This window comes from Lepidothrix coronata, unplaced genomic scaffold (genome assembly GCF_001604755.1).
Source record: "Lepidothrix coronata isolate B3197 unplaced genomic scaffold, Lepidothrix_coronata-1.0 Scaffold72, whole genome shotgun sequence".
NCBI lineage: Eukaryota > Metazoa > Chordata > Aves > Passeriformes > Pipridae > Lepidothrix > Lepidothrix coronata.
In genome coordinates, this window is record NW_016690252.1 from 816,211 (window position 1) to 841,127 (window position 24,917).

Consider the following 24,917-nt stretch of genomic DNA (forward strand, 5'->3'; position numbering starts at 1 on the left):
ATTTGTTTAGCAGCGCTCAGAGGTGGAGCTGGCCTGTCACCCTGAGCCTGAAGTGACTCCAGCCGGCTCCTGGTGGGCTTGGGCAGTCCAATGCTCCTGGGAGCCAAAACCTCTCTCCTTAGGATCCATCCTGCAGCCCAAGGGTGTTGGGGCTCTGGCAGTGTCCACAGCTGTGGGTGACCCAGGAGGTGTGGGATCCTTGGGGGCCAGCAGTGGCATCAAGTCCCAGGTGTGGGCAAGCAGGTGCAGGGAGCAGGGATCGGCCAGGGCTCACTACAGGATCTGGGCTTCTGCCAAGAGAGAGGACAGGGTGTCAAGGGGGCACTGACCTGCTCCCCGCTTCCCACTCCCTGCCTCTCATTGGCCCCATTACCCACCCTGCACCATGACTCACTTGGTAGTGCCTTCAAGTGGGTGGCAGCAACCAAGAAGTTGGGTTTGGTCTTGTCCTTGCCATGTTTCCTCATCCGGAGCCTGGGGAAAAGAGCAGTAATGGCTGAAGACCCCAAGCAGCTCCCTGGAGCATTGGGATTGCCCACAACCCCAGTGATCCTGCTCTGTGTTCCCATCCATCTGTGCCCAACTGTGCCCAGCTCAGCTTAACCTTTCTGTCGGGTCATCTCCAGGACTACAGCAGAAGCTGGTCATGAGATAGAGGAGGACTGAGCTGGGAACAGGGATTGACAGCAGAGTGACAGCATGGCAAGGAGAGTGGGCAATGCCCAGTGTAGAACTCTTAAGAAGCAAAGACATATGAAGGGGTGTCTGCGCTGACTGGAGAATGAGAGCCCCCAGCAAGGCAGGAGCCTTTGGTGGGGTGTTAGTAGTAGCAGCATCTTTGGGGAATACAGAGAAAGGTCCCATGGATCTGGCTCATTGGAAAGACTCCAGGCAGACTGGGCAGCACTGAGTGTGCTGGGAATAGGCTTGGATGTGACAGGGGGTTGCAAGGGGAGCATAAACCACACTATGGAGCATCAAGTCTGTCTTGGCAGGGACCCTAGAGTAGGGCTCAGGGGACACAGGACACTCCATGCTGAGGGTTCAGGTGCAAGAATGGGATGGGGACAGCAATCATCAGTCTCAAAACCCAACCTACCAGATGAGGATGGTGATGATGAGAACAGCAGCCAGGACGAAGAAGGCAAAGATCCCAAGGGACACCAGGACAGCCATCTTCTCCAAGGGGTCACTGCGGTCTGGAACAGAGAGACTGTCACAGCCAAGGGATGCCACAGTCCCCAGCATCTGGGGGACCCTACTGCAAGCTCCTGGACACCCCACCAGCCCAGCCACACAAGGGCATGGAGCAAGAGACCCTTCCCATTGCACTAAGCCACGCATGTGCCCACCCTGGCACTCCTGACTGCCACCCCATCTCTACTCACTGATGGGCTCAGGGTTGGGAGCCTGGGAGGGCTCCTCAGCCAGGCTCTCCAGTCTGGCCTCTGTAGTGGTTTCTTCACTCGCTGTGGTGGCCAGTTCTGGAAGGACAGAGGGGATGGAAACGTTCACCCAAAAGTATGCACAGAACTGCAGCGACCCACAGAGAGGAGCAAAGAAGGTACCCTTATGCCTCAGAGATCCCACGAGCCCTAGGGTGCCCTCAAGGTGCCAGTGGTGCTCTGGGAACCCCACTCTGCCCCAAGTCTGAAGGGGACAATCCCCAAACGGCAGCAGTACATCTGCTATGCACAGCAGCACATCTGCTATGGGCTGGGAGATGTTTTGTCCTCCTGCAGCTCTGCTTCCCAACTTTAAGTGGCCCAGGAGCTGAGACTTGCTCTGGTTGGTATTTGGGGGAATGGGTGCCATGGAGAAGTGACTGGAAAGAGGCAGCTCAGGGTGCTGGAGGGACTTCAGGGAGGGATGGTGCAACATGGTAGGGATGCTGGGGGATGCAGCCTGTCCCCCTCTCACCTCTGACTGGTGTTGCCCGGGCCTCTGCACTCCACTCGCTCCAATTCCCCGCATCCAGGAAATCCTTGGCACTGACTTGGACCACGTGTTCCAGCCCGGCGAAGGCATCTGTGATAACCTCTGACAGGTTCACTGTCTCTACCTGTGCCAGCAGAGGGGAGGTGTGGAGCAGGCAGGGGCATCTCCCACTGCCCTCTCCAGGCCCATGCACACCCTGCTCCCATGCTGCCTTTGCCTTTCCTTGCACAGCGCTTACCACAGACCAGGAACGGTGGATGACGGGTCGGTACTGGAGCCGAAACCTTAGCTGGAAGTGGGGTTCTTTGGGCCAGGAGGAGGGGTACTTCCAGCTCACATGGAGCCTCCGTGGGGCCAGGGGAATGGGCTCCACCACCAAGCCCTCTGGAGGATCTGGCTTAACTGTGAGAGAGAGGACAGAAGGCCCCTGACACACTGCACTGCCATGCAGGGAGAGGTTGGGTTCCCCTCTGTCACCCAAATGTAACAGCCCGGGGGATGGATGAACACTGGGACAGACAGACGGATGGATGGGGACTCACTGATGGCCTGCATGGTGACATCAAGGAGGCGGTAGCTGAAGCCCAGGGGGTTCACCTCAGTGATGTTCATCCGGTAGGAGCTCCAGAACTCTGACCTGTGGACGGTGCAGGTGCCAGGGCGGGATGGATCCTGCAGGCACAGCCCCACGTGCCCATTCTTGTTCCTGTAGGTGGGGAGGCAGGGTGGTGACATGTTCTACCTCCCCACCACGGATACTTTCCCAACACTGCCAAGGAGGTGCCATGGGAGACCTCCACGCCAAGACTCTAGTGGAGGAGGCAGCCCCTCCGGCTCAGTTGCACTCACCCTTCCAGAGTCCACCATGTCCCTCTGAGCACAACAGAAGGGACCCCCATCCCAGCTCCAGTCCCCCTGGGAAGGTCCCTTCATGGGGCAAGCCCTTCTCCCAAACCCCCAGCCTTAGGTAGATGGCTCCCCAACGGGGCCCCTCAGCCCTCACTTTGGGGTCTCTGCTGAAGGCTGCAGCAGAGCCTTTGGGATGGGGCCCAGTCCCAAGGGAGCAGGAGCAGGGTGGGAGTCAATCCTACCTCCGCTTCTCTTCACCTGTCAGCGATTTCTTCCTGCCATGGAGACAGATGAAAAAGCAGGTGATGAGGATGAGGGGGCAGCATGAAGCCAACCCCATTGTGACCCAGAGGAGAGACAGGGGTCTCCACACTGCAGAATAGCCCCTTACTCCCACATCTATACAGATGTGGGAGACAGAACTAAAACCATATCCACCTCTGTTAGTGAGCAGCCTGGCAGCAGGAGGTGGGGGTCCCAGGGAAAAGAGATTGTGGGGTCCAAGAGGGTCTTCCCCAGAGGACCCCCTTCCCTCCCTGGAGTTTCATCACACAGCAGCAAAGATACAGAGATGCTGCTAAAAGCAGCTTCACACTTCCCGTAGAGCCCCCCAAATCCCTTGCTTCTCACTACCCCCTCCCTGCAGAGCCCCTTATGCTCCACGCAGCCCCCTCCGCACCAAGCCCCTGGCTCTTGCAGCTTTCAGCAGGGCTGTACTTTATGAGCTCTGCTGGACTTCAAAGCCACTCGCTAATTTGGCTCGCAGGGATAATTAGAAGCAGTGATGCTGTCAGGGCTCCTTTCATTCCAAAGCATGCCGGAGCATAGCGGCTTGCAGATGACCTGCTTCTCTTTTATAGTCCCTCTGGTGCTGGCAGAGCTGTCAGTAGGGCGGGAGCCTGCCTGTGCCAGCCCCACAGTGATGCTGAGGTCCCCCCAGGTAGCAATTAAATGCTTGGAGCTTCGCTCACTCCAAAACATGACCTGCTCGGGGTGCAGCATGGTCCTTGAGGCAGGAGGTGAACCCAGGGTGTGGGTGGGATGGCCAGCTGGATTTGGTGTTCAACCTTGGCTGGGACCCAGAGTTCACCCCATAACCCCCCCAGTCCATGCCCTGTGGGGATACATCACCTGTATGTGGTGATGTATCTGGTGGGGAGGAAGGTCTCCACACTGGAGGTCCAGGAGCAAGAGAAATTCTCGTAGTCAGATGCTCTGCAGGACACAAATGGGACTCCTGGCAGGTCTGAGGTCCAGGGGAAAGTGACAGTCAGTGAGGGCGCCCCATCCCACAGCACATCCAGCACACAGAGATGCCAAAGACCCCTTTTGGCAAGCCCTTGGCAGGGGTGCAGGCATCACTGACCCATCCCAGTGGGGTGACACCCACGCAATAGCCCAGCCAGCAGACACGCTACTCACACCCCAGACGCAGGGAAACGGCGTGCAGGAGGCCACCGTCCTCGCCATGGCAGCTGTATGTTCCCATGGAGGCCAAGCTGGCACTTGGCAGCACCAGGGCTCCCTGCTGGATGGCTGAGCCCTCTGGCAGTGCCGCAGCACCTGCCCGTCTCCATTGCACTGGTGAGCTGGAGAGGAGAGACCGGGCAGGCTGCATTAGAGGACAGGAATGGCAGGTCATCTCATGCCCACCCTGTAAACCATTCCATTGGATAAATCCTCCAGTGTACATGGAAAAGACCTACCCAGCAGGGGCACCAGCACACGACAGGGTCACATCTGAGCCCAGCTGTCCATACTGCACACCTGGAGGGACACATATCCCCACATGAGTGTTAGCACTCCATGACACCCCATGCCAGGGCTAGGAGTGGAGGTGGACAGGTTATGGCTGTATCTCGCAGTGGGTACTGGCTGTGGGGTCTTGCTTCACACAGGTACCACAGTGGAGCACTAGTAGGGACTGGTCCCAGCTGGGGTTGGGTAACGAGCGGATGCAGGGGGGCACTGGCCAGAGGATGCCCATCACCACAGGGCTGCGTTCCATGAGTGCCCTAGTTCTGGTAGGTCTGTTCCTGTCTGGGGGGAATGGGGTGCCCTCAATGGTCCTCATGCCTGGGATGGGGGGGGGGCTATGTGGGCGGCTCAGTGGGGGCTCACCTTCCTCTCCCCAACTCCCAGGGACAGCGAGTGAGGCTGATGCCAGGGCTGCTGCAAGGAACACCATCACCCTGCCCAGGCCTGGGATGGAACTGCGCATCTGGGGAGGCAGAGCAGAAAGAAAAAGGGTGTTATCCCCTGCAGTAGAACAGCTGGCAGGGTCCACATCACAGAGCATTCCTGCAGGACCATGGACCCTGCATCTCCTTCTTGTCTCATTCCATCCTGCTGGGGACAGCACAAGGACCAAATCCCAGGACACCAGCTGTGACATCTGGCAAGGTCTGTGCCACAGTCACAGCTGGTTCCTGGCTGCTGGCAGTCCCTGTGCCTGGAGGGGGGATGCAAAGGGCAAACATTGACCAGGAGGCTGGGGATGTGTGGTTTGGCGGGATTAAGGGTTCTTTGCCATTGCAATCCTGTGTTGGAAGCCTTGGCTGGCTCCCAGTCCCAGGGTGGTCCAGAGACCCGTGAAAGTGCAGCTGGAGTGGGAAGGGGCCAAAGAGAAATTCTGGCCTGTATTTACATGGAAGGAGACAGCAGTTAGATCTAAACAGGTTCACACAGCCATGGAGAGCAGGACTGTGAAAACTCAGGTTGCACCAAGTCCCACATCACTGCCCATGCCTGCACCCACTGTGAGGCTGGTCCATGTAGATCTACGTAGATCTGGTCCATGAGGCTGGTCCATGTAGATCTATGACCCCTTTGGGCCATTTGTGGCTGAAAGGCCCTGAAATCCCTTCCTCACACTCAGAGATCACCAGTGGCTCTGGGGTGAGAAGTGCAGGGATGTGGAGTCAGGAATGTGCACCCAGCTCTTCATGGGTCAACCCCTGCCACAGATTGGAGTCTCCCTACCAGCATCACCTTTTCCATCCCAACCTACACATATCAACATACGCATCCCAACCTGCACATATCAGTCAGCATCATCCTGGCCAACACAGTCAGCATTGCCCTGTCCTACCCTATCAGCAGCACCCTGCCCACCGCAGCCAGCATTGCTTTAAGTCATCCACCCCAGCCAGCATCACCCTGTCTGTGCCAGCCAGCATTACCCTGCATCTGGTCTTGCCTACATAGTACTGCACATCTCAGCCAGTGTCACCCTGTCCATCCCAGACAGCATCACCCCATCCATCCCACACAAGCCACATCACCCTGTCTGTGTCAGCCAGCATTATGCCAGGGCATCCATCCTGGCCAGCATCACACTGCCCCTATCAGCACCATCACACTGTCTGTATCAGTCAGAAATTAAGCATTTCTCCCTAGAAGACCCTTCTACCCACCCCTCATGAATGGACAGGCCTATTATTTACACTCACACTGTTGGGCTCTGCTCTCAAGTGCAAGCAGGCAGGGGCTGCAGGCACAAGAGGCAGTGAGCTCCCTGTCAGCCCCAAGTGCAGGCATAAATCTGTGTCCCCCAGGGTTCAACAGCTGAGAGACTGGAGGGATGGATGCTCCAGCCCAGCAAAGGCACCCCAGAGCAGCTGCTGGTTCCCCTCCTGCGGTCGGGTGCCCGTGGCCACAGACCAAACCGCCTGGCGAAGGAAATGAGAGCTACAAGGCAATCTGCTGCAGGGGGGAAGGCGTGTGGCACCCCACATCAACCCTGTCCTGAACATGCCAGGCAGCCTCAAACACAAGCCCAAAATGTAAATAACTTCATGAGACTGCCATAAGCTTTTCCTACCAAACCACCAGTAGAAATGTTCCCAAGAAACATCAGTTAAAAGGTCTCTGCCAAAACTATGCTGGTAAGTAACTGGGAACATTTGGCCTGAAAGTAAAATATTTTGGTGATGGAAAAAAAAAGAAAAAAAAGAAGACAGAAATGAGTGTATTTTGTCTTAAAAGCAGTGACCAAAAATAACTCCATACACCACGTGGGCCAGAGTGAAGAGATGGTTCTGTGGGGGGCGAAAAGGAGGATGTCAGAGAAAAGGGAGAATGGGTTAGTATAGAGAGAGAAAAATAGTTTTAAAATAAAATAATTTCTTCTCCCGACCACCCTGTTTTTTCAAACGCTGCAGAGGGTGAAGACAGAGCTGCTGCACCCTTCACTCACCCTCACCATGTTGCTCTGTGGCAGGAGAACATGCTCTGGGCACTGGCTCACTGCTGACATGAGGTTGCCTGGTCTTAGGGATGCTGATTGGTTCAAGGCCAGTCTGGAAAAATGACCCTGCAGCTGCAACACTGAAAGGCCTCTTTCCCTGTATGGACAAGGGAAGAGCTTGGGGGGATGTCACAATTTGCAGCCAGACACTGCTAATGTCCCCAGGGAACAGTGTAAGAAGCCCTGCCTGGCCTGGTCTGTCTGGGGCTGGTAACACCAGAGGACCCAGAGGCACCTCAGAGCCTCACCTGGTGGCAGAGGACATCCCTGCAGACCTTGCCCCCAGCTGCATTCCAACACATCCCCATAATGACCCCAGTGGTTAAGTCTAGTTAGGGACCACTAACCTAGACCCTAAACTCAATGATCTAACTCTAATCCTAACTCTAACACCTCTCATCCTGAGGCCCACTCTGCATCCTCCACCCTTCAACACCCTTTGTCCCAGGGCCCCCACCAAGCAGTCCCCATCCTCACCCCACCACCCCATGCCTTGCCTCACAGGGGCACCCCTCCCAGCACAGTGTGGGGGAGGACAGCTCCAAGCCCCTCCAGTCACACATTGTCTTAGTAAATGACCTCCACGAGCATTGTCAAAAACCTATCTCCAACTGAGCACCACTGCAGAGAGAAGAAGCAGGGCAAGCCCTTCCTCCCCTGCCCAAAGGCCACAAACAAAAGCGGAAGGAGCCAGAGAGCCAGGGAAGACCTGGAACCCTCATCCCTGGGTGCAGTGGCATGGCAGGGGGCCTGGTGCTGCAAGACAGCCCGCCCAGGAAGGATTCCTGTATTTTCTGCCACCGAACACCCTGGCCAAGGGAAAAACAAGCGTGCAGATGAACACATGGGTGTGCATGGCCAGGCCACCTTCCTTGGTGGCTCTGCACCCCCACAAATGGGCACACAGGCAGAGAAAACATCCCTTCATGCTTGAACCAGTGGTGACACATTCTGGGGACTCAGAGTCCCAGCGCAGTGGTCCTGGAGCCAAGCCGGGACAGAGGGAACAATCAGAGCTTTTCTTCCTGCCTGCATGCTAATCCTGGCCGAAGAGACATCTGCTGCCTGCCCAGGGCTGTGTGATTTCCCAGTGCCATGGCCAGGGCAGAGGGACCCAGCTCAGCCTGGTGGAGTGGTTTGGTCCTGGCAGGAAGGGCAGTGGTGCCAGACCCTGCTCCATTAGCATGGAATGCTCTTGTCACTGGCATGGCCAGGGTGGCCAGGCTGCCTGTGGTACCCATGAATGTGAGCCAGACACACAAGGTGCCATGCTCCACCCTGCACCAACCCTGCTCTTCCACTGGGCACCATTTGAGCTCATGCAAAATTTTTGGGGAGTAGCGGGGAGAAATCCTGCCATAGGCCCCTTCCTGCATCCAAAATTAAATGCTGTGAGCCAAAACTTCCCCCAAAATCATGGCTATGTGCACCAGCACTGGTGTCCATGTGGGGTGGGGCAGTCCCCTCAGCACAGCTGCTCTGTGCTGTGCCCTGCCGTGGCCTGGCAAAGCCCGGCACAGATTCCTGGGGGAAGCCAACTTTCCATTGCACTCAGTGCTTTAAAAGACAGTGGGTTTTGTTTTTTTAGGGTTTTTTGTTTTGCTTCATTTGAAGTCACTCTTCAAAGAGAATGGGCCGCACACAGAGCCGGGATGGTGGGGATGGGGACAGAAACAGATGACACTGTGCCTCAGGGCTGCAGATGGCAGTGGGGACATGTGAGATGCTCCCCACCGAGTACAGAAAACTGAGATGCCTCCTAACCTCTCCTCAGGGTGGTCAGAGGCAGCATTGCTGTAACAGAGATATGGCAAATGACCCAAGAGCACTTGGCAGCTCTGCCTGCCGTGTGTCAGGCCCTGACAGAGTCACCCACCTGCAAAAAGCCACTCTGCAATGGGCAAAGACCCAAAGCTGGCTCTAATGCCCCAGAGATGGCATCACTCTGTACTCCTGATCCTGAGCTGGGGGTGCTTCCCCAGCCCTGCACTCCAAACCCTCTTTTCTGCCAGTGCCTGCTGTAGTAAACATGTCCTATGTTGGAATCCCATCCTACAGACAACATTTCAAAGCAGCAGGAATTCCCCTCTCCTAGTTTTCCTGTGGGGCTGGGAGCAGTGCCCCACTAATCCCTCTCCTCTTGGAAGCCCTGCAGAAGCACCATGTCCCACTGTGAGGACCCATGGCATGGTCCGAGTACCTCCCTGTGCCCACTGATCCACCCAGAGACCTGCAAGCACTCCACCCCTGCATCCTTGGTGATTTTCATCATCATTGCAGGAACATGCACCTTTGGGGTGTGAGGAGCAACAACCCCCTGCAACAACCACTGGCACTCTCCCAGCCACTGGCTGCATGGAGAAAGCCCAGCAGGGTGCTGGGAGGGAAGGAAGCATGTTCCCCACCACCTCTAGGGCCACTGGGGCCACGCACAGTCACACTTGAGGCAATACCTTGCCCACCTTGGGTGATACTCTGTGCGCTGTCCCCAGCCCCTCCAGTGCCCTGGGGAGCTCAAAAAGGGCTGTTTTCCTCTGTTCCACTTTGGTGGGGTGCATGGATCCTCATACATGCTGTGGGTACCATGCCATGCTGGGCTGGGCCAGCACACACACATGCACAGCTGCAGCCAGTGCAACCCCAGCACATTGGAACTACCCCAGTTAAACCAGTAAAACCAGTTGGAGTCTTTCCTTGTGAGGACACTGCAGTCCAATAAGCCCTGTGCACAGGGGCTGAATGTGGGACTAAACCCAGTAAAGTCCCAGTGTGAGATTTAACTCAGGGCAGTCCAAAATTGAGATTATACCCCATGCAATCCAGGAGCAAAATTAAATTCCACTAAGCCACACTCAGGAGAGGAATTAATTCCAGTGAAGTCCAAACTTGGGGTTAACTCCAGTGCAGTCCAAATACATGGTTAAACCCAGCGCAGCCCAGGTGTGGAGTTAAACCCAGCTCAGACAAAATGTGAGGTTAGACCCAGCACAGCTGAAATGTGGGGTTATGCCATCCAAATGTGGAGTTAAACTCAGTGCAGTTCAGGAGTGGGGTTAACCCCAGCTCAGCTCAAACACAGGGTTAACCTCAGCATAGCCCAATCATGGGGTTACACAGTTCAGATGTGGGGCTAAACCAAACGCAACCCAGGAGTGGGGTTAACTCCAGCTCAGCCCAAACTCAGGGATAACCCCAGCACTGCCCATGGAACCAGTTATGTCCATAGCCAGGTACAATGCAAGTCTCCATCCAGACCAACCCCCTCCAATACCCTCTGATGATGCCCAGTTGACCACAGCCCCACTGGTGTCCAAAGCCAAGCCCAGACCCCCCCAGTAACCCAAGGGTCACCTCTCTCCTCTGTGGAGCCAGCAGCTGCTATCGGTTCCTGGGGCCGGGGGGCCACCACACACCTCAGCATGCCAGCAGCATCGTGGAGGTCAGGCTCTGCTCCTACCCCAGCCGGGAAACTCCCACCCCAACGCCCTGATTTCCGCCCTCCTCTGCTCCATCCTGCGGGAAAAAGTCTCTGGCTCCCGGTTGTAACCGGAGGCATTGGCAAGGGCCAAAACAGCGAGGGCTCTGTTAGCAGCCAGCAGCCCCAACACCGTGCCAGCTGGCAGCGCTGCATTCCGAGGGGGGAGAGAAGGGGCGCCCCCCTCTCCATCCCCATCCCCCCATTCTCCTCTCCAAAGCCACGTGCCAGAGAAATTCCTAAAAATAATTTCTCAGCTGTAAAGAAACCTACCAGTGCTGTAGCTGTAGTGTTGGTGAGTTTCTTTACAGCTTGGAGATTATTTTTAGGGTGGAGGCATGAAAGTTGGGGGGGGGAGTGTGCTGCATCCCCACTGTCCTTGGCACATGGTTGCAGGACAGGGCTGGGCACAGTGCCGGATCTGGGGACACGGGTGGGACCTGCCAGCAGAGAGCCGGGCCACCCTGTGATTAGAACAGGGTGGGAAAGGCTTTTCCTGTCCCAGGAACATTTTAGGATTTGGGATATTTTTCTGCTCCTGGGCTCAGCCCAGGCTGGCAGCAAATTCAGTGAACTCGCAGCTTCCAGCAGGACAGAGCAGCCGGGTACCACCCTGCAACCCAGCATGCTGCCCCCCCAGTATCATTTGCATCTCCCAGAACAAAGTTCCCCCATAAGCTGGCCCTAGAGCTGATACAAGAGCATACACATGCATAAATGCAGGGGACAGATATGTCTGTACATACATGTGAATGCCCAGGCAAATCCAGCTTCTTTCGATGCTCTTGATGAACTGCAGCCTGGAGCTGGGAACCCTGATCTGGAGAGGGGCCCCACAGCATCCCCATGCCTGGTGCTCCCCCATCCCTCCCCCTGCTCCAAAGCTGGCCAGAGCCCAGAAGCCATCGGGCTCAGCTCCATCCCTGAGGCATGAAGGCGCACGGGTCAGCCAAAACGCTGCAGGGCCAAAATAAACAGCTCACCTTACACAAATGCTCCCCCAGCTAGCAATTTGCTGTCACTCCTTTTGCAAAACAAAATCCCTTTTGGGCTGGAGATGGATTTCAGGAGTCATTAAGGACCACCTGGGCAGTCAAATAAAGCCACCACCAAAGGGTGGCCTGTTAACCTGTTGTACACCACTATGGGTGGGGGGAAGGGATGGAAGTTGCAGACCCCTGACAATGTGTGATGTGGGGATGCCGGTGCCAGTTTCTGGCACCTAGTGGGACAGCCATGGCCTGTCTTCTCCAACCTTGGAGTCAACCCTACCTGCTTTGATAGAATCACCGAATAATTAAGGTTGTAAAAGACACCTCAGATCACCAAGTTTGAGCAGAGGCAGCTCAGAAGAGGCACATGGCAGGGACAGATGCTGGGGAAACACCCCACTGAGGCAGCACCCATGCCCCAAACCTCTTGCAAGTTAATCAGATGGCAGCCCCCAAGCCAAAAGGAGAGGTGGAAAAGCAGTAAAAAGTGGGAAAAAGCTGGGGGCTGCAGCACAGAGCCAGGGGATGGGGCTGAGCCCTGCCTGAGTTGAGAAGGTTGGAAAAACACTGTCCAGCTCGTTTTCTGCTAGGGGAAAAAAACCCAGCCAAGTTCTCCTGAAAGATTAAGTGTGATCGTATCCGAGTGGGGGAAAGCAGGGCAATTCAGTGAGTGTGCTGACACATCTTCTTCCCCAGTGCTGGAGAGCCGCCTTGGCCCGACTCAGGGCCAGCTCTGTTTACACGATCCTATTGTCTTTTTTTCTCCTTTGGATTCCCCCCCTTCCAATGTTATAGTTCAGAGTAAACAAAAGCAAGCAGCCTCTCACTCCAAACATTTCAGTCATCCCAAACTTTCTCTGGAGGGGGGCTGCCCATGGAATTTTCCTCATCCAAAAGAATTTCGAAATGTTCCCGTTGCAGCCTGCTCTGACTGGAGGCCAAGATAGCTCCAAAATCCTTCACGAAATGCTCGAGTTGCCCTCTGCACAGCCCCAGCTCCGGCTATGCCCCAAAGCCCAGCCACGCACAGAGAAATCCTCTGGCCTGGCACACTTGCAAGAGGGGGAAAGAAGCATATCCCAGCCTGTACAACCCCACCAGCCCAGCCCATTGCCTGAAGGGAAACAGCAGGTCCTGGTGAGGCTGGTTCCTACCTTTTGGATTTTAAGCTGCCACTTCAGTTCTTATTGCTCCAAGTCAGCGATGCTGATGCAAAGTGCTTGGGTGCACCGGGATGGCAGTGCACTCAAAACCCCATAGTATTTCCCTAGGCAGGCAGCATCTCCATAGCACCAGCCAGAGAGATGAGGGTGAAGGGAGTGCCAGAGTTCCTCCTTGGAGCAGTCAGTGGCACCTTGAGTACCAGGAGGGCAGCTTGCAGTGGTGATGCCTGCTCAGTGCTGCCGGCCCACTGCATGGGCAGGCAGAGAAGGAGGGGATGATGTGCTAAATACATCCCTGAGGATGGAGTGGGGGACAGCACTGTGCCTTGCACATCCCTAGGAGATGGCACATGGAAGGGGGGACAAAATGTACCCCAGGATGAGCCAAGTACTGGGTGCCACCCAAGGATGCTGATCCTCCCTGGCCCACATCACACTGTCAGGGAAGGCACCCCAGTGCCAGAAGAGGTGGGACCCCAACGTGGTCAAGCAGAGGCCCCCAAGAGCTCTCTTGGCTCTGGCTAAGCACTGATGTGGTAGGAAACCCATGAGACCCTGGCACGGGGGTGACAGCAGTGCACAGCAGACTGGTAAGGGGAGCACTGGAGGTAGACCCTGAAACAACTTCAGGGAGAAGAGCCCAGCTGAGTAGACCCACAAAAAAAGTCAGCAGTTGCAGGAAGAAGCACCCAAAGCTCAGTCCAGCATGGATTTGGCTGTCAATGCAAGCCATTGTAGTGGCCTGGCATGCTGATGTCCCTTGCTTGCTTTCCCAAACAGTCCCCGGATGAGTTTCACTGGGTAGGTGGTCCTGCAGCCCAAAACACACCCCGACATGCTGAGGAGTCCCCACATCCTCCCTCCACAGGCACATGCACATTTGGGGGGCTGCAACCCCTCGATATGCATGCGGTCACCCCAGGAAGGCAAAACATTGCTGGTACCCGCTGCATCTCCCACCCACAGCATCACACCCTGGTGGGCACAGAGCCCTGTGCCACCACAGCAGCACTGGCAGGGGGGAGATACCTCAGCTCCACGCTGGGCTGGAATCTTGCTGTGGGATGGGGCTCTGCTGGGTGCCTCCAATGCCTCTGCACCATCTCCCTGCGCCGCCTCGCTGGGCTCTCCTCCTCCGCGGAGGTTGTTCAGTGGTTTGGCGTGGGAGTGGTCCTACCCCCCCGACCCCCAGCAGCCCCCTCCCCTATAAAGGGGCCAGGCAGCGGCTGTGCAGGGAGCAGAGCCCCCGACACAGCAGATGGGGTCTGTAAAGTGAGGCTCCCCCAGGTGTGTTTGCCTTGGCTGGGGCTCAAGCCTGTCCAATTAGAGCTATAGAAAACATATCTTACAAAAAAACGAGGGGGGAAAAATAATCCTCTCCCCTGAGCTGGGGCCCAGGGTTTGGCCAGGGTTTCTCGGCAGGCCAAGCACAGGCAATGCAGGCTCTGCTGGCAGCAGCCCTGGGAGGGAGGGATGTTTGTGGATATTAAAATGCAGTCGTAAAGTAGAATAAAAGGGCAGCCTTGTTTCGGAACGAGTCTCCGAGGCTTTCCCCTCTCCCGTCATGCTCGGCACCTGGCCGGCAGCAGGAGCAGCTCCCCCTTCCCGCAGCCTCTCAGCCACCTTAGCTCGTCCAAGGACTGAGCTGCTGTCAGAGAGACCCCAGTCCTCAGGAGTGAAACTCATCATCTTCAGGAGGGAGCAGATTTGGGAGGCCACCCCTCTACAGCTACCCACAGTGGGTCAAAATTACAGCTACAGTTTTGTAAAACCCACCCCTGCACATCCCTTCCTCAACAGCTCCCTGCATTCCCCTGTTCACTGCCCTGCCTGCACGGAGCCAAGGCTGCCAAGTCCTGCTTGGCAGCAGCCACATGGCAGCGCCACCAGTATTCCAGTGTTTGGCCTCTCCCTGCATCTCTGATGGAAGTAGGACAAGTTGGATGGTTGTTTTGGTTAAGGCTCAAAATTAGCCCTGGGCACCCAACATCTCTGTTTCCCCACTGAATAAGGGGACATGGCAGGATTCCATGGGGCTCCCCCCATCTCTAGGGACCCAAAAACCTCTGCAGAAGCCCTCTTCTTGGGACATCTCCCCAAATCCATCCCTGAAGCAGGATGGTGCCTCTCCACAGCATTGCCTCTGCCTCCATGCTGCCATGTCCAGCTGTGAAAAGTCAAACCAGGAGGGTGGGAAACAGTCACAGGCATCAGCCCAGCAAAGAAGGCCCCATCCTGGCCCACCTGCTTGGTTGCAGATGCCCAGTGCACATCTGGCTTCACCACTGCCTTCTGTCCCCCTCCCCAGCTCAGCAAGGAGGGGACAGTGGGCTGGAAGCCCAGAAATCCCCCTCATCAATCCCTGCCCCCATCCCTCCCCCTTTCCCCTGACAGCATTCCAAAAGTGCAGGCTCTCCAATCCCCCGACCCTTGTCTCATGGGGACCACAACCACATCCCACCCCCAGCCACGGCCCAAATGACTAACGCCCCAGCAGGAGAACCGGGTGCCGTCGGGGCGAGCAGGGCCTGTCCCTTGGCCGTGCTCCCTCCCCGCAGTGGTGAAATCACGTCTGGAGAAAGCCCGGAGAGTGAGACGCCGGGCCCCCCCGCTGCTTCCAAGCGAGGATGCTCATCACTCCATGCCTGCTGGCCGGCCATCCCCGCTCTGTAAACCCCACGTCCTAATGGAGGGGGGTGCTCCAGGCACGCAGACTGCAACAGAACCCCCTATCTCATCTCCTCCTCGCGTCAGATCCCATAGCAACATCCCAGCCGTGGAAATGGCTGCGGGATGCGGAAACGCAGCAGCAAGCCCCAGGTGCTCATGAAAGTGCTCCCGGGGAGCGGGCAGGAACCTTTAATCTCACTTTAGCCCCTGTAAACCCGCCAAAAGGCTGGGGGGAGATTGGGAGTGGAAGGGGTACCCCCTCTGCTGGCATTCCCCAAGTCATAGCAGACCGACTCATGGAAGGAGCTGGTGGCTTGGGCTGGCTGGAAAGAGCCCTGGGCAGCACCAGAGGGGACGGTGACGGACGGGCCACCAGCGTTCGCCTTCGACCTGGCACGCGGCACGCGCCGGCTACGACGGGGTGACTAATGCGGCTCTTTAAACGCCTCCGCCGGCACGGGAGCGTGGCTCCGGGTTAGGGTTTAATTATCTGCCTTCCTCCGCAGCCCGTGCTCTCCTCTCGCTGAACCGCCACGGGGACCCCGGGAATGTTGTCCATCCCCCCTCGGCCGGGGCTGCTGGCACAGAGCGAGCAGGGCTGCGGCGGGGAGCTGGCTGGGAGCACGCCGAGGCTGCAGCTGGGGGCTATAAAAAGCACGGCTGTGGTATGCAGCGAGGCACTGAGAGGGGAATAAAATAAAATCAGGTGGTGGATGAGTCGGACGCTTGCTTCTGCACCGGGTCTAGCCCCAGTGCTGCTTCCCATCGTCCCTTCCCTGTTCCCTGCTCGGCTGACAGCCCGGTGAGGCTGGGGCAAAGAGGAGAGCTGGGATTTGGCAAAGGATGAAGGATGCAGGTATGGCAGTTGAGGGTGGGTCGGCAGGCGATGGAGGGGATCAAGGCTGGGGGAACAATTGCTGGCTCTGCTACACTGGCTCCTGCCCCGGATGGAAGCATTGCAGCCACCCCTTGCCCAGCCCAGAGACGCCAGATCCGGGCACTCAGTCTTCTGGCAGCTTATACCGGAGGATTAACCATGTGCTGACTTATGGCCAGAGGTGCCTTTGCCAGGAGGAAGCTGACACACCGACAGTGACAGTGGGCACCCCACCATTCCCCAGCACCTCCCGCATCCAGATCCTGGTGGGGACCTCACCCAGAGGGGACAGTGATGCCACAAGTTATGGACAGACAAGGTTCCCATCAGGCCAGTGGGAGCTCCCCACTCAGGGATGTGCCATGTTTGCACAAGTCTGAGCGGGGGAAGGTCAGATTAATTTTAAACCTGAATAAACAAGGAGAGAAGGCAGTGCCAGAGCTCGCCCTTCGCAGTGGGGATGCCCAACAACAGAGCACAGCACTCGCAGCACAGCTCTGCCCTGCCCAGGGGTTCACATCCCCCTAGGAGAGCCAGAACAGACCCACACCCAGAGGCCTCCCTTTTCCACAGGGAGCTCCCAGCTGAGTCAGTGCTGGCAATGAGGAGAACGGCTTCTGCTTGCCTTTGCAAGATTCCTCTGGTCTCCATGGGGAAGCACCTATCCTGGGACCCCCGTCCCACTGGGAACAGCACCAGGGCTTGCCTGTCCCCTGGCCTCAGTGCACAATGCGGTCTTGGGAATGAACCAGGAGGAGAAAAAAAGAACACAGCAAAATTGTTTGTAGGTCAAGAGGAAAATGGAAAAAAAAAAGTTTGTGTTTTTCATGCCAAAAGGAAAATGAAAACCAAAACATTTTGTTCTAAATGATAGGCCTTGTTTAGTTTTCAGTGGTTTTACTTTTTTAAACTGGTTTGAGTTAAATCGAGCTAAATTTGTCTTCCAAACATTACCTTGGGGTGGGGAATAAAATAAATTAAAAAAAAAAAAAAGAATAAATCAAAACATCTCGTTTGGAAAATGTCAGGAGTGAAACACCACGGCTTTTCCAGCCTGGGAGAGCCGCAGCCGGGCACTGAACCCAGCCTCAGCTCACAACTTGGACTCCCTGAAGCAACTTTTTTTCCCGGAAAATAAGGCAACTGCTGTGCCTATTGACGGCTGGGATGGCTCATGCCCTGGTGTCCAGCTCCCATTAGGGATATCCCCTCCGCCCATGCCAGTCCCCAGGACCTGCGGGAGCATGGAAAGACCCTGCTACAATCAGAAGCCATGTGCGTGAGCCGAATCTGAGCCGAGCCGCTCTCCAAAACTCCTCTTTAAATGTCTGTTCTATTAGGTCAGCATTCCTGCGTTGCCCAGGGAAGGTGGTTACGGCCGGCAGCCCGGCACACAGGCTCCTCGGTGCTGGCTGCTGGCTCCCCGTCAGCAAGCAGCCTGCCCACGCTATTAAATTACTGAGAAAAATGGATCGTTTCACCAAAAATTAGGTGCAGGAACCTCTCACGCGGTGGCAAGGCGAGCTGGTAATTGGAAAGTCATAGAGCTGGCCGCAAATGCTGCCTCTGGCTCTGCTCCACCCTCCTCTGGTTGTGGTGAGGGATGGCGGGGAGGCATTTGCTGCTGTCCCTGAAATGCCACTGCTGATGGAGATGCAGTGGCCACGTTGCCAGCAGCACTGTGAGGTCCCCTGCATACCCCAGGAGGGTTAAATGCTACTGCAGGATGCCTCTGCTCTTGGTAGATGGAGAAAATAAGTGAAAAAAAGCTCTCATGGACCTTTCCAGGCACTGGAGGAAGAAAATTCTCCATGCACGGCTGGATCTGCTCACTATTACGCACCCTCACCCTTCTGGGAATATGTCTCATGGGGACATTGCCTGGGGATGCAGGAGGACACTCCGCCCCAGCCCCAACTAATTCCTCCAGCTGTGCCCCAGGGGTGAAAACCAAGATGACCTTCCCCACAGACCATGCCTGTCTTAAGTTTTTCATCCATCCAAGGGCCCTCATCCTTCTCATTGTGTGCAGCCCCTGCCCTAGTGCTGCAAGGAGAGGGAACACAGCAGCGAGGGAACTGGAGGCACTCAGCTGTTTTTTTGGATGCTGGGGTGCCAGGGCCTCAGGCACAGTTGCAGCTGGAGAAGGAACACGGAGCCAGGCACAGGACCACGGAGGCCAGGGAAAAGGCATGCTTCCCCTGGCACAACCATGCTCCAGCCATGAAGTTACAAAACTCTAAGCCAGGATGGGGTGGAGCAGCCTCGAGGGAGCTACAAAACAGCCCCCAGGAGCCTTGCAGGAGCTAAAAAAATCAAAAGCAGCCAAAGCTCTGAAGAACCCGCCGGGGTTGCGTGTTGGCCCTTGCAAGACGAGGATGGAGCAATAGCTGGTCGGGTCCACCAGCTCCTCCTGAGCCTTGAGGCCTCAGGCAAAACTCATGGAAAGCAAAGACTCCTGCAGATCTCCCCAGCAGCTGGGGGCTGGCCCTGTCCCTGCAAGGAAATCTGGGGAGATGCCAGCTGGCCTGGGCACCCTGCGTGACAGCGGCTTTTGCAAAACCAAGCTGGGCCACTGCAGCCTGGCCATCCCTGGAGACCTTTTCAGGGCTGTTCAGCACAGCTGCTGGAGCTCTGTCGCAACACCAGCACGGCACTGGGCCGGACCACGATGGAGACCTGGCATGACAACACCGTCTGGTTTTCCCTATCTACTTCTGCAGGAAGGCAAGGGCTGAACTGTGCCTTTCACGATGTTATTGAATTCAAAAGGCACTGATGCCTGTGTCGACTTTGATCAAAGAGGGGCTTGTGAGGTCCCGGCTCCAGCTCCGACTATCGGTCTGGCCAAGATGAAAGCTTTCTGTCCCAAAGGAAGGGGATGCTGAAAGCACAGGAAGGCAAAGGAAACAGCTGGACGGGTATAGCCATGCTAGACTAGGGGGACGTGCTCCAGGGATGCTGTGCCAGCCCCACTGCCTCCCACGTGCTCTTCTGTGGGGACATTCACCCCCCTTAGGCCACCAGCAGGATGACGGGAAGCTGCCTCGAGCCCTGTCTGAGGCTCCCCAAGGTTGGATGAGACTTAACCACAGCTGAGCACAACACCCACCAAAATCAGTGGGTCAGAAGACTCTCCCCAAGCTGCTGCAGAGATGATGGTCTCCCAAAGCTAGAAGCTTCTCCCATCCCTTCTTCCCTTGGTGCATCTTCAGCACTGGCTTCTCAACAACATTTGGCACTGCTTGATTTCTCTTTAGGAGATAGAGTAAACAAGAAGGTGCCCAAATGACCTTCTTTCCACCATCAGGATTTCATTAGATGAAGGAGCCCTAAACGTCTCCACCTCTCCCTATATGGCAATCTCTGCGGGTTTGAAACAGTTTTCATTAGGCAGCTTCTATTTCAGCCGTCTCCATATTGAGCGGGAGGGACCAGAGCCAAGCAGCTAATTTCCAAAATGCTTTCAGCATCCTCCCCTCTCCTGGTCGATGCACAGTCTCACCTGCATGCAGGCCATCGTCACCTGCACAAGCCAGCCTGACAATGTCAGGTCTCCTGAGGTCCCTCCAGCCTGCTTGTCCTCTCCAAAAGCACCTTTAGGAAACATGTACAAGCAGGGTACTGGTGGATGTCACTGTCCCCTGGCTAGACACTTCCAAAATTCCTCATAAGCTTTTTCAGAAAAGATCAATCCCCACTGGAGTGAGTCCAAGCTCTCTGATCAGATGTGACCAGTGTGACCACAGTGCACACACAGTCCTGGTAGGATGGAGGCAAATCAGGTCTGGACAGACTTCTTATTCCTCTTCCCGTGGATTTCTCCCACCTCAAACACCCCAAAACACCAGAGGAGGAGATATTTGTCAGGGTTTTTTTCCATGTCCCAGACTTGTACCACTGGAGAGAAGGAAGAATTGCATCTTTCAGCCCAGCTGCCCACCTGTACTGGAAAGCTTAGCAGATGCTCCAGGGGCTGCAGGTGCTGTGACCTTTCGAAAGAGTCCAAAGTTCACCTCATTCTGCTCCCATGCCAAGGTGACTCAGAGACCTGGGAAGCAGCCAGACTTGAGAGATAATTCCCATTAACACGCTGATCCCTGACACTGCAAACCTGCTTCTAATCTTCAGAGGAATTTTCCATTTTTCCATGGAAATGGTCCATGGGAGTCTGGCTGTTGGGGAAGACTCAACTACAATGCATCTGTGCCCTTCCCCACCTTCACAGCCTGGATGGTAGGAGAAAACCATCACCAGGAGGTGCACGGAGATTTTTGCTGGTAGGAACTTGGGTCATAAGGTCACGACACACCCAGCCAGAGAGATTTGGTGATTTTCATACATGTGATGCTGTTGTAACCACAGGAACACTTAGAAAAAAACAAAACTCTCTAAACATTCCAGCAAGTTACCTCAGACATCCCAGGGCTAACTTCTGATGCTGGCATTGTATCAGCATTTTAAATGCTGGTGAAGCCCCAGTGTATTGCCCATAGGGAAGAGCTCCCATGCCACCCAAGCTCTGTCCTTGGCAATATTTTGGGCAGGAGCAGAGCCACCCTTTCCCATGCCTGAACAAGAAGAGGGGAAAAAAGGCTGTGAGAGATGCTGAAAATTTCCAAAGGGAGAAGAGCAGAAACACAAGCCAGCACCTGCCCCCTCCTGCGGGCAGTATCTCACGAGGGGTTTTCCTCCAGAGCCAAACCCGCGGGAGAAGAGGAGGCAAGAATCCTTTGGCTTGTTTAACCTAACAAGGAAGCTATAAATACAGCAGGGTAAACACTGGAGAGGGAGAAGAGGTCTTGAACTAAAAGCACAATGTTGGCACAAACCCACAGGGGAATAAGCTCTCCAGGAACGCATTCGGCAGGAAACCGGAGGGAGGTTGAGGCCTGGGTGAGCAGGAAGAGTCTGGAGTTGCCTTTGAATAAGAGCAGAGTAGAAAGAGAGGGTTTGAACTGAGTGCTCAGCTAGTTCATGGCAGGTGAGGATGCCATTGTCACCCTCCGTGGGGCTTTCCCAACTCAGGATAGACCAGGTGTGACATGTGAGAAGGGCAGGATAGCTCCATGTGTAGGATGTGGGCTGCCTGGGTGCCCATCCAGCATGACAGCTTCTGCATGATGAACCCAGCAGCTGCAAAGAGGAACTGTTGCTGCTGCCACATGAAAACGGCGGGGAGACTTGTTGTGCCGTGAGTCATTCATTCATCGTTCACAAACAGGGCCTGCACTTGGCCAAGCATCCTCCTCCCCCCACTGCTGGGACAGGGAAAAAGTGGCTTATTAGATATAATCAAGTCAAGTTTTCCCCTCCCTGAGAAGTTCCTCTTCCTGGAGTAGGAAGGGCAAAATCAGAGCTGCTTTTCTCCCATGTTCCCGCAGGCAGCCTCTGCCTTTAGCTGCACCCTCCAGGGAGCCCTCCCTATCACTCTACTGAAACCCACATTCCCTGTTCACCCACTGTTGGTGACACCCAGTGTTAGACCCTGTCCCCCCTCCAGTCCCACTTTGGCTGCCAAGTTCAGTTCACAGCTCTCTGGAGAGGACATATTGTCCTTTTCACTTCCCCAGAACAGAGCAAGGTTGGTGGAACAGATAGTGCATGGGTGCTGAGGGAACATTGTAGCCACGTCTCATCCTTGTCCCTGCCACAGGAGGACCTCCACCAGCTCACAGCTCCCTCTGAAACTCCCCGGACCTGTGCCAGGCTGGGATGCTGTGTGCTCCATGTAGCTCCACGTGTAACCTTGCTGTGACCTGCCCTCCTATAAACAGGGAGAGTGCAAACACCCCACCTCCTCCAGCAAACGAGACAGCCAGACGTGGAGTGGTCACCTCCTGGCACCCAAGGCGCTCAGCCAGCCCTGGACATCCCAGCTCTGGCTGTGCCACCAATGCCAGTCAGTCCAATGCCATTTTGGGCACAGCAACACATCTACGAGTTGCCGTAGCTCTGGGTTTCTCCCCATCCATGGGGACCAGGCACAAGGCACCCAGAGGCCCTGTCACGGTGGGGTCTCGGTTTGCTGACAGCGACGTCTGAGCCGAGGACAGCCCCTCTGACCCCTTTGACATCCTTCACCAGCCCAGAGGTAGAGCTTGGACAGGACCTGGTGGGTGACACAGCCAGCCTGTGAGGGGGGCAGTGGGCACAGCTCAGGGCTGGGCACTCGTGGAGGCTGGCAGAGGACAGAGAAGTTGGGATTGAGACAGCATCCTGGGGCAAGGAGGGACAAGGAAGGCAGAGAGCCCTGCCAGCGCCCGCGCATGGGAAAGCGCCTCTCTCAGCGCCTCTCCTAATTGGGAGCAGCTTTTCCCTACTTGGACCCCCCAGGAGAAGAGGGGGCCCTGCCAGGGGGGCGCTTTGCCTGGCATTCCAGCCTTTCTCCAGAAAACTCCCTTTAGAGTCAGCGGGGTTGTCTAAATTGCGAAGGGGGGGTGTCTGTGGAGGCTGGGGAAGGAGCTCAAAGACCCCACCCCGGGAACGCCGTCTGCTCCCCGAGCATCTCCGGGCAAGGCGGAGGCGCGGAAGGCGGAGAAGGGGGAGCAGCACCGGGTACCCATAGGTAGACGGGAGGGAGCGGGAGGGCAAATCCCTGCCAGCGACATTTTGAGGGGACACGGACACAGACAGACAGGCACATTCCACACACTCCCCTCCCTCCCCAACTTTCTCCGCCCGGGCAGCAAAACGGCCCCGGGGAGCCGCCTGCCCGCAGCCGCGCGCCCCTCACCGCGGCGTCGGGACGGCGGCGACCCATTCCCCTCCAGTGGTGGGGACGGGGGGCACTGTTTCCTACCTTCCTGCGTGGCGCCGCGGCTATGTGTCCATGGCGCTAGACGGAGCGGGAGCGGGGCCGGGAGCGGGGCGCCCGCACCGGGCTGGCTGCGGCCGGTAGCGCAGGCGGTGCGAAGCCGGCGGGGCCGCCGCCGCCGCTCCATTGGAGCAGGGCTCTGCCAATCTGCCGCCACCGCCCCGGGACGCTTCCTGCCTGTGAGCCGCCCCCCGGGACCGGGAGGGCTCTGAGCCCGCCGCCCGCCGCCTCCCCGGGGTGCGTGGTCCCCCGCGGGGCTCCCCGTCCCGCTCCGGCCGGGGCGCCGGGATGGGGATCCCACTGCGGCGCGCTGATGTGCGGTGCTCTGCGGAGATTGGGGGTCCCCGCGAGGTTCAGGAACCCCCTCTTCCCCCCGAGGGTGCACAGCCCTCCTCGATGCTCTCGGGGGGCAGCACCTCCCTCATTCACCAACCGTGCCTGCCCCCACCCAGCATCCCGGAGGAGCGGAGTCAGGCAGGTCCTGCCTGTGACTCAGTTTCCCTTGCCCCTGGGCGGGGCATTTCTTTGGGGTTTATTTTTGTGGTGGTTTGTTTGATGGGTAACGTGCAGGGTGAAATTTGGCTGCAGGGTTTGTGTCCCTGAACTGAAGAAAAAGGCTCGTTTCTCCTCACATCATATGATGCATATTCGTGTCCCTCTTGTGCGGGACCCGTCCACCACCCGACCTGCTTTCCCTTGGAAATGGGTTTGAGTTGCCATTTTATCATGGTGAAAATTTTCAGGAGGAAAAATACTTGTTGAAAGTCTGCAATGGGAGACCAGCTGATGAAGACCCATGGTGGCACTTTCCCCTTCCATGGTGCATGAGACCAAGTCTGGTTAGGGGTTCCCCCAGGTGATGCCATCGGGGCTGGTCCTTCTGGAGCGCTGGGACAGGCCCAGTGTTTCCTTCTCCGCTGGGCATGGTGCCTGTGCAGAGATAATGGCCACGTGCCCCACGTGTGTGCATGTCCCACACAGGTCTACTTCCCCTGCAACAACAGAAGGCTCTCTAGCCTAGCCGGAATGAACAGGGTCACAAATTCCCATTGCAACTCTAGAGTAACAAACTGATCCTTGCCTGTGTCCTGGCACATTTCTGAAACCCACAGTAACAAACGACTGCCTGCTGCTGTCCTTTCGTATCTCTGCAACCCCACAAAAACATGCCCATGAGTTATCCCACCTCCTCTTATCCCTGTGGTAATAAACTGATGTTTTCCTTTGTCCCAGCTCTCCCATCAAAATCCCATAACGGACTCTGGGAGAGGTGGAGGCCGTGTGGGGTGAGCCTGCCCATGCCAGCAACTGCACCAGCTCCGGGCTGCATGGCAGGTGTTGTGCTCAGCTGTGGTTGAGGCTTGGTGCCCACAGCACCCGAGCAATAGCCCAGTGCAGCACATCTGCTCGTGGCCTGGGCTACTGCCTCGCCAGCCACATGTGGCCAGATCCATCCCGCCTGCACTACAAGAGCTGGGGCAGTGCCAGGGCTGGGGATGTCCCTCCCTGAGTCAGCTCACATGGCCTCTCAGGTGCTTTGCAGAAGGAGTCTGGTCCCACCAGCCTCCTCACATCTGCCCTCAGCTAGTGGTTCATGAGGATTTTGGGATCCGGGGGACAGGCTGGTCCCAAGCAGAGAGCGGTTTCCTCCATCTGGCTTCTCACTTTTCCCTTCCCGCCTCCTAACACTGCTCTGCACTCCACAGTCCATGTGAGCTGAGGGACACTGAGCATCTTCCAGGATCAGCCAGCTCCTCGGGAAGGAGCGGAGTTGGGCGGGCTGCAAGCGTGCATTTGGCCGTGGGTCCTCCCCCGGGAGCAGACCCTGAGCTTTTCTCAACACTTCGTGGTGCTCGCAGGGCGCCGGGAGCTGGGCTGCTTGGCGCC

At 56.6% G+C, this 24,917-nt stretch overlaps 1 protein-coding gene across 2 annotated transcripts; it reads right to left on the reverse strand.

Annotated features, from left to right (window-relative positions):
- Nucleotides 1-6: 6 nt before the first annotated feature.
- Nucleotides 7-23,114, reverse strand: IL11RA (interleukin 11 receptor subunit alpha). Of its 2 annotated transcripts, none has more exons than XM_017819005.1 (13): nucleotides 23,016-23,114; nucleotides 4,909-5,008; nucleotides 4,494-4,554; nucleotides 4,210-4,376; nucleotides 3,919-4,033; nucleotides 3,030-3,062; nucleotides 2,481-2,644; nucleotides 2,177-2,340; nucleotides 1,921-2,062; nucleotides 1,389-1,484; nucleotides 1,100-1,199; nucleotides 395-474; nucleotides 7-290 (listed from the first exon to the last, which is right to left on the reverse strand). In XM_017819005.1, the coding sequence occupies exons 2-13, from the start codon at nucleotides 5,006-5,008 to the stop codon at nucleotides 274-276; spliced, it is 1,239 nt and encodes a 412-aa protein (XP_017674494.1). In that variant the 5' UTR covers nucleotides 23,016-23,114; the 3' UTR covers nucleotides 7-273. The 2 variants fall into 2 exon arrangements, with proteins under 2 accessions (XP_017674494.1, XP_017674495.1); XM_017819006.1 differs by lacking the exon at nucleotides 23,016-23,114 and adding an exon at nucleotides 12,658-12,666.
- Nucleotides 23,115-24,917: the final 1,803 nt, after the last annotated feature.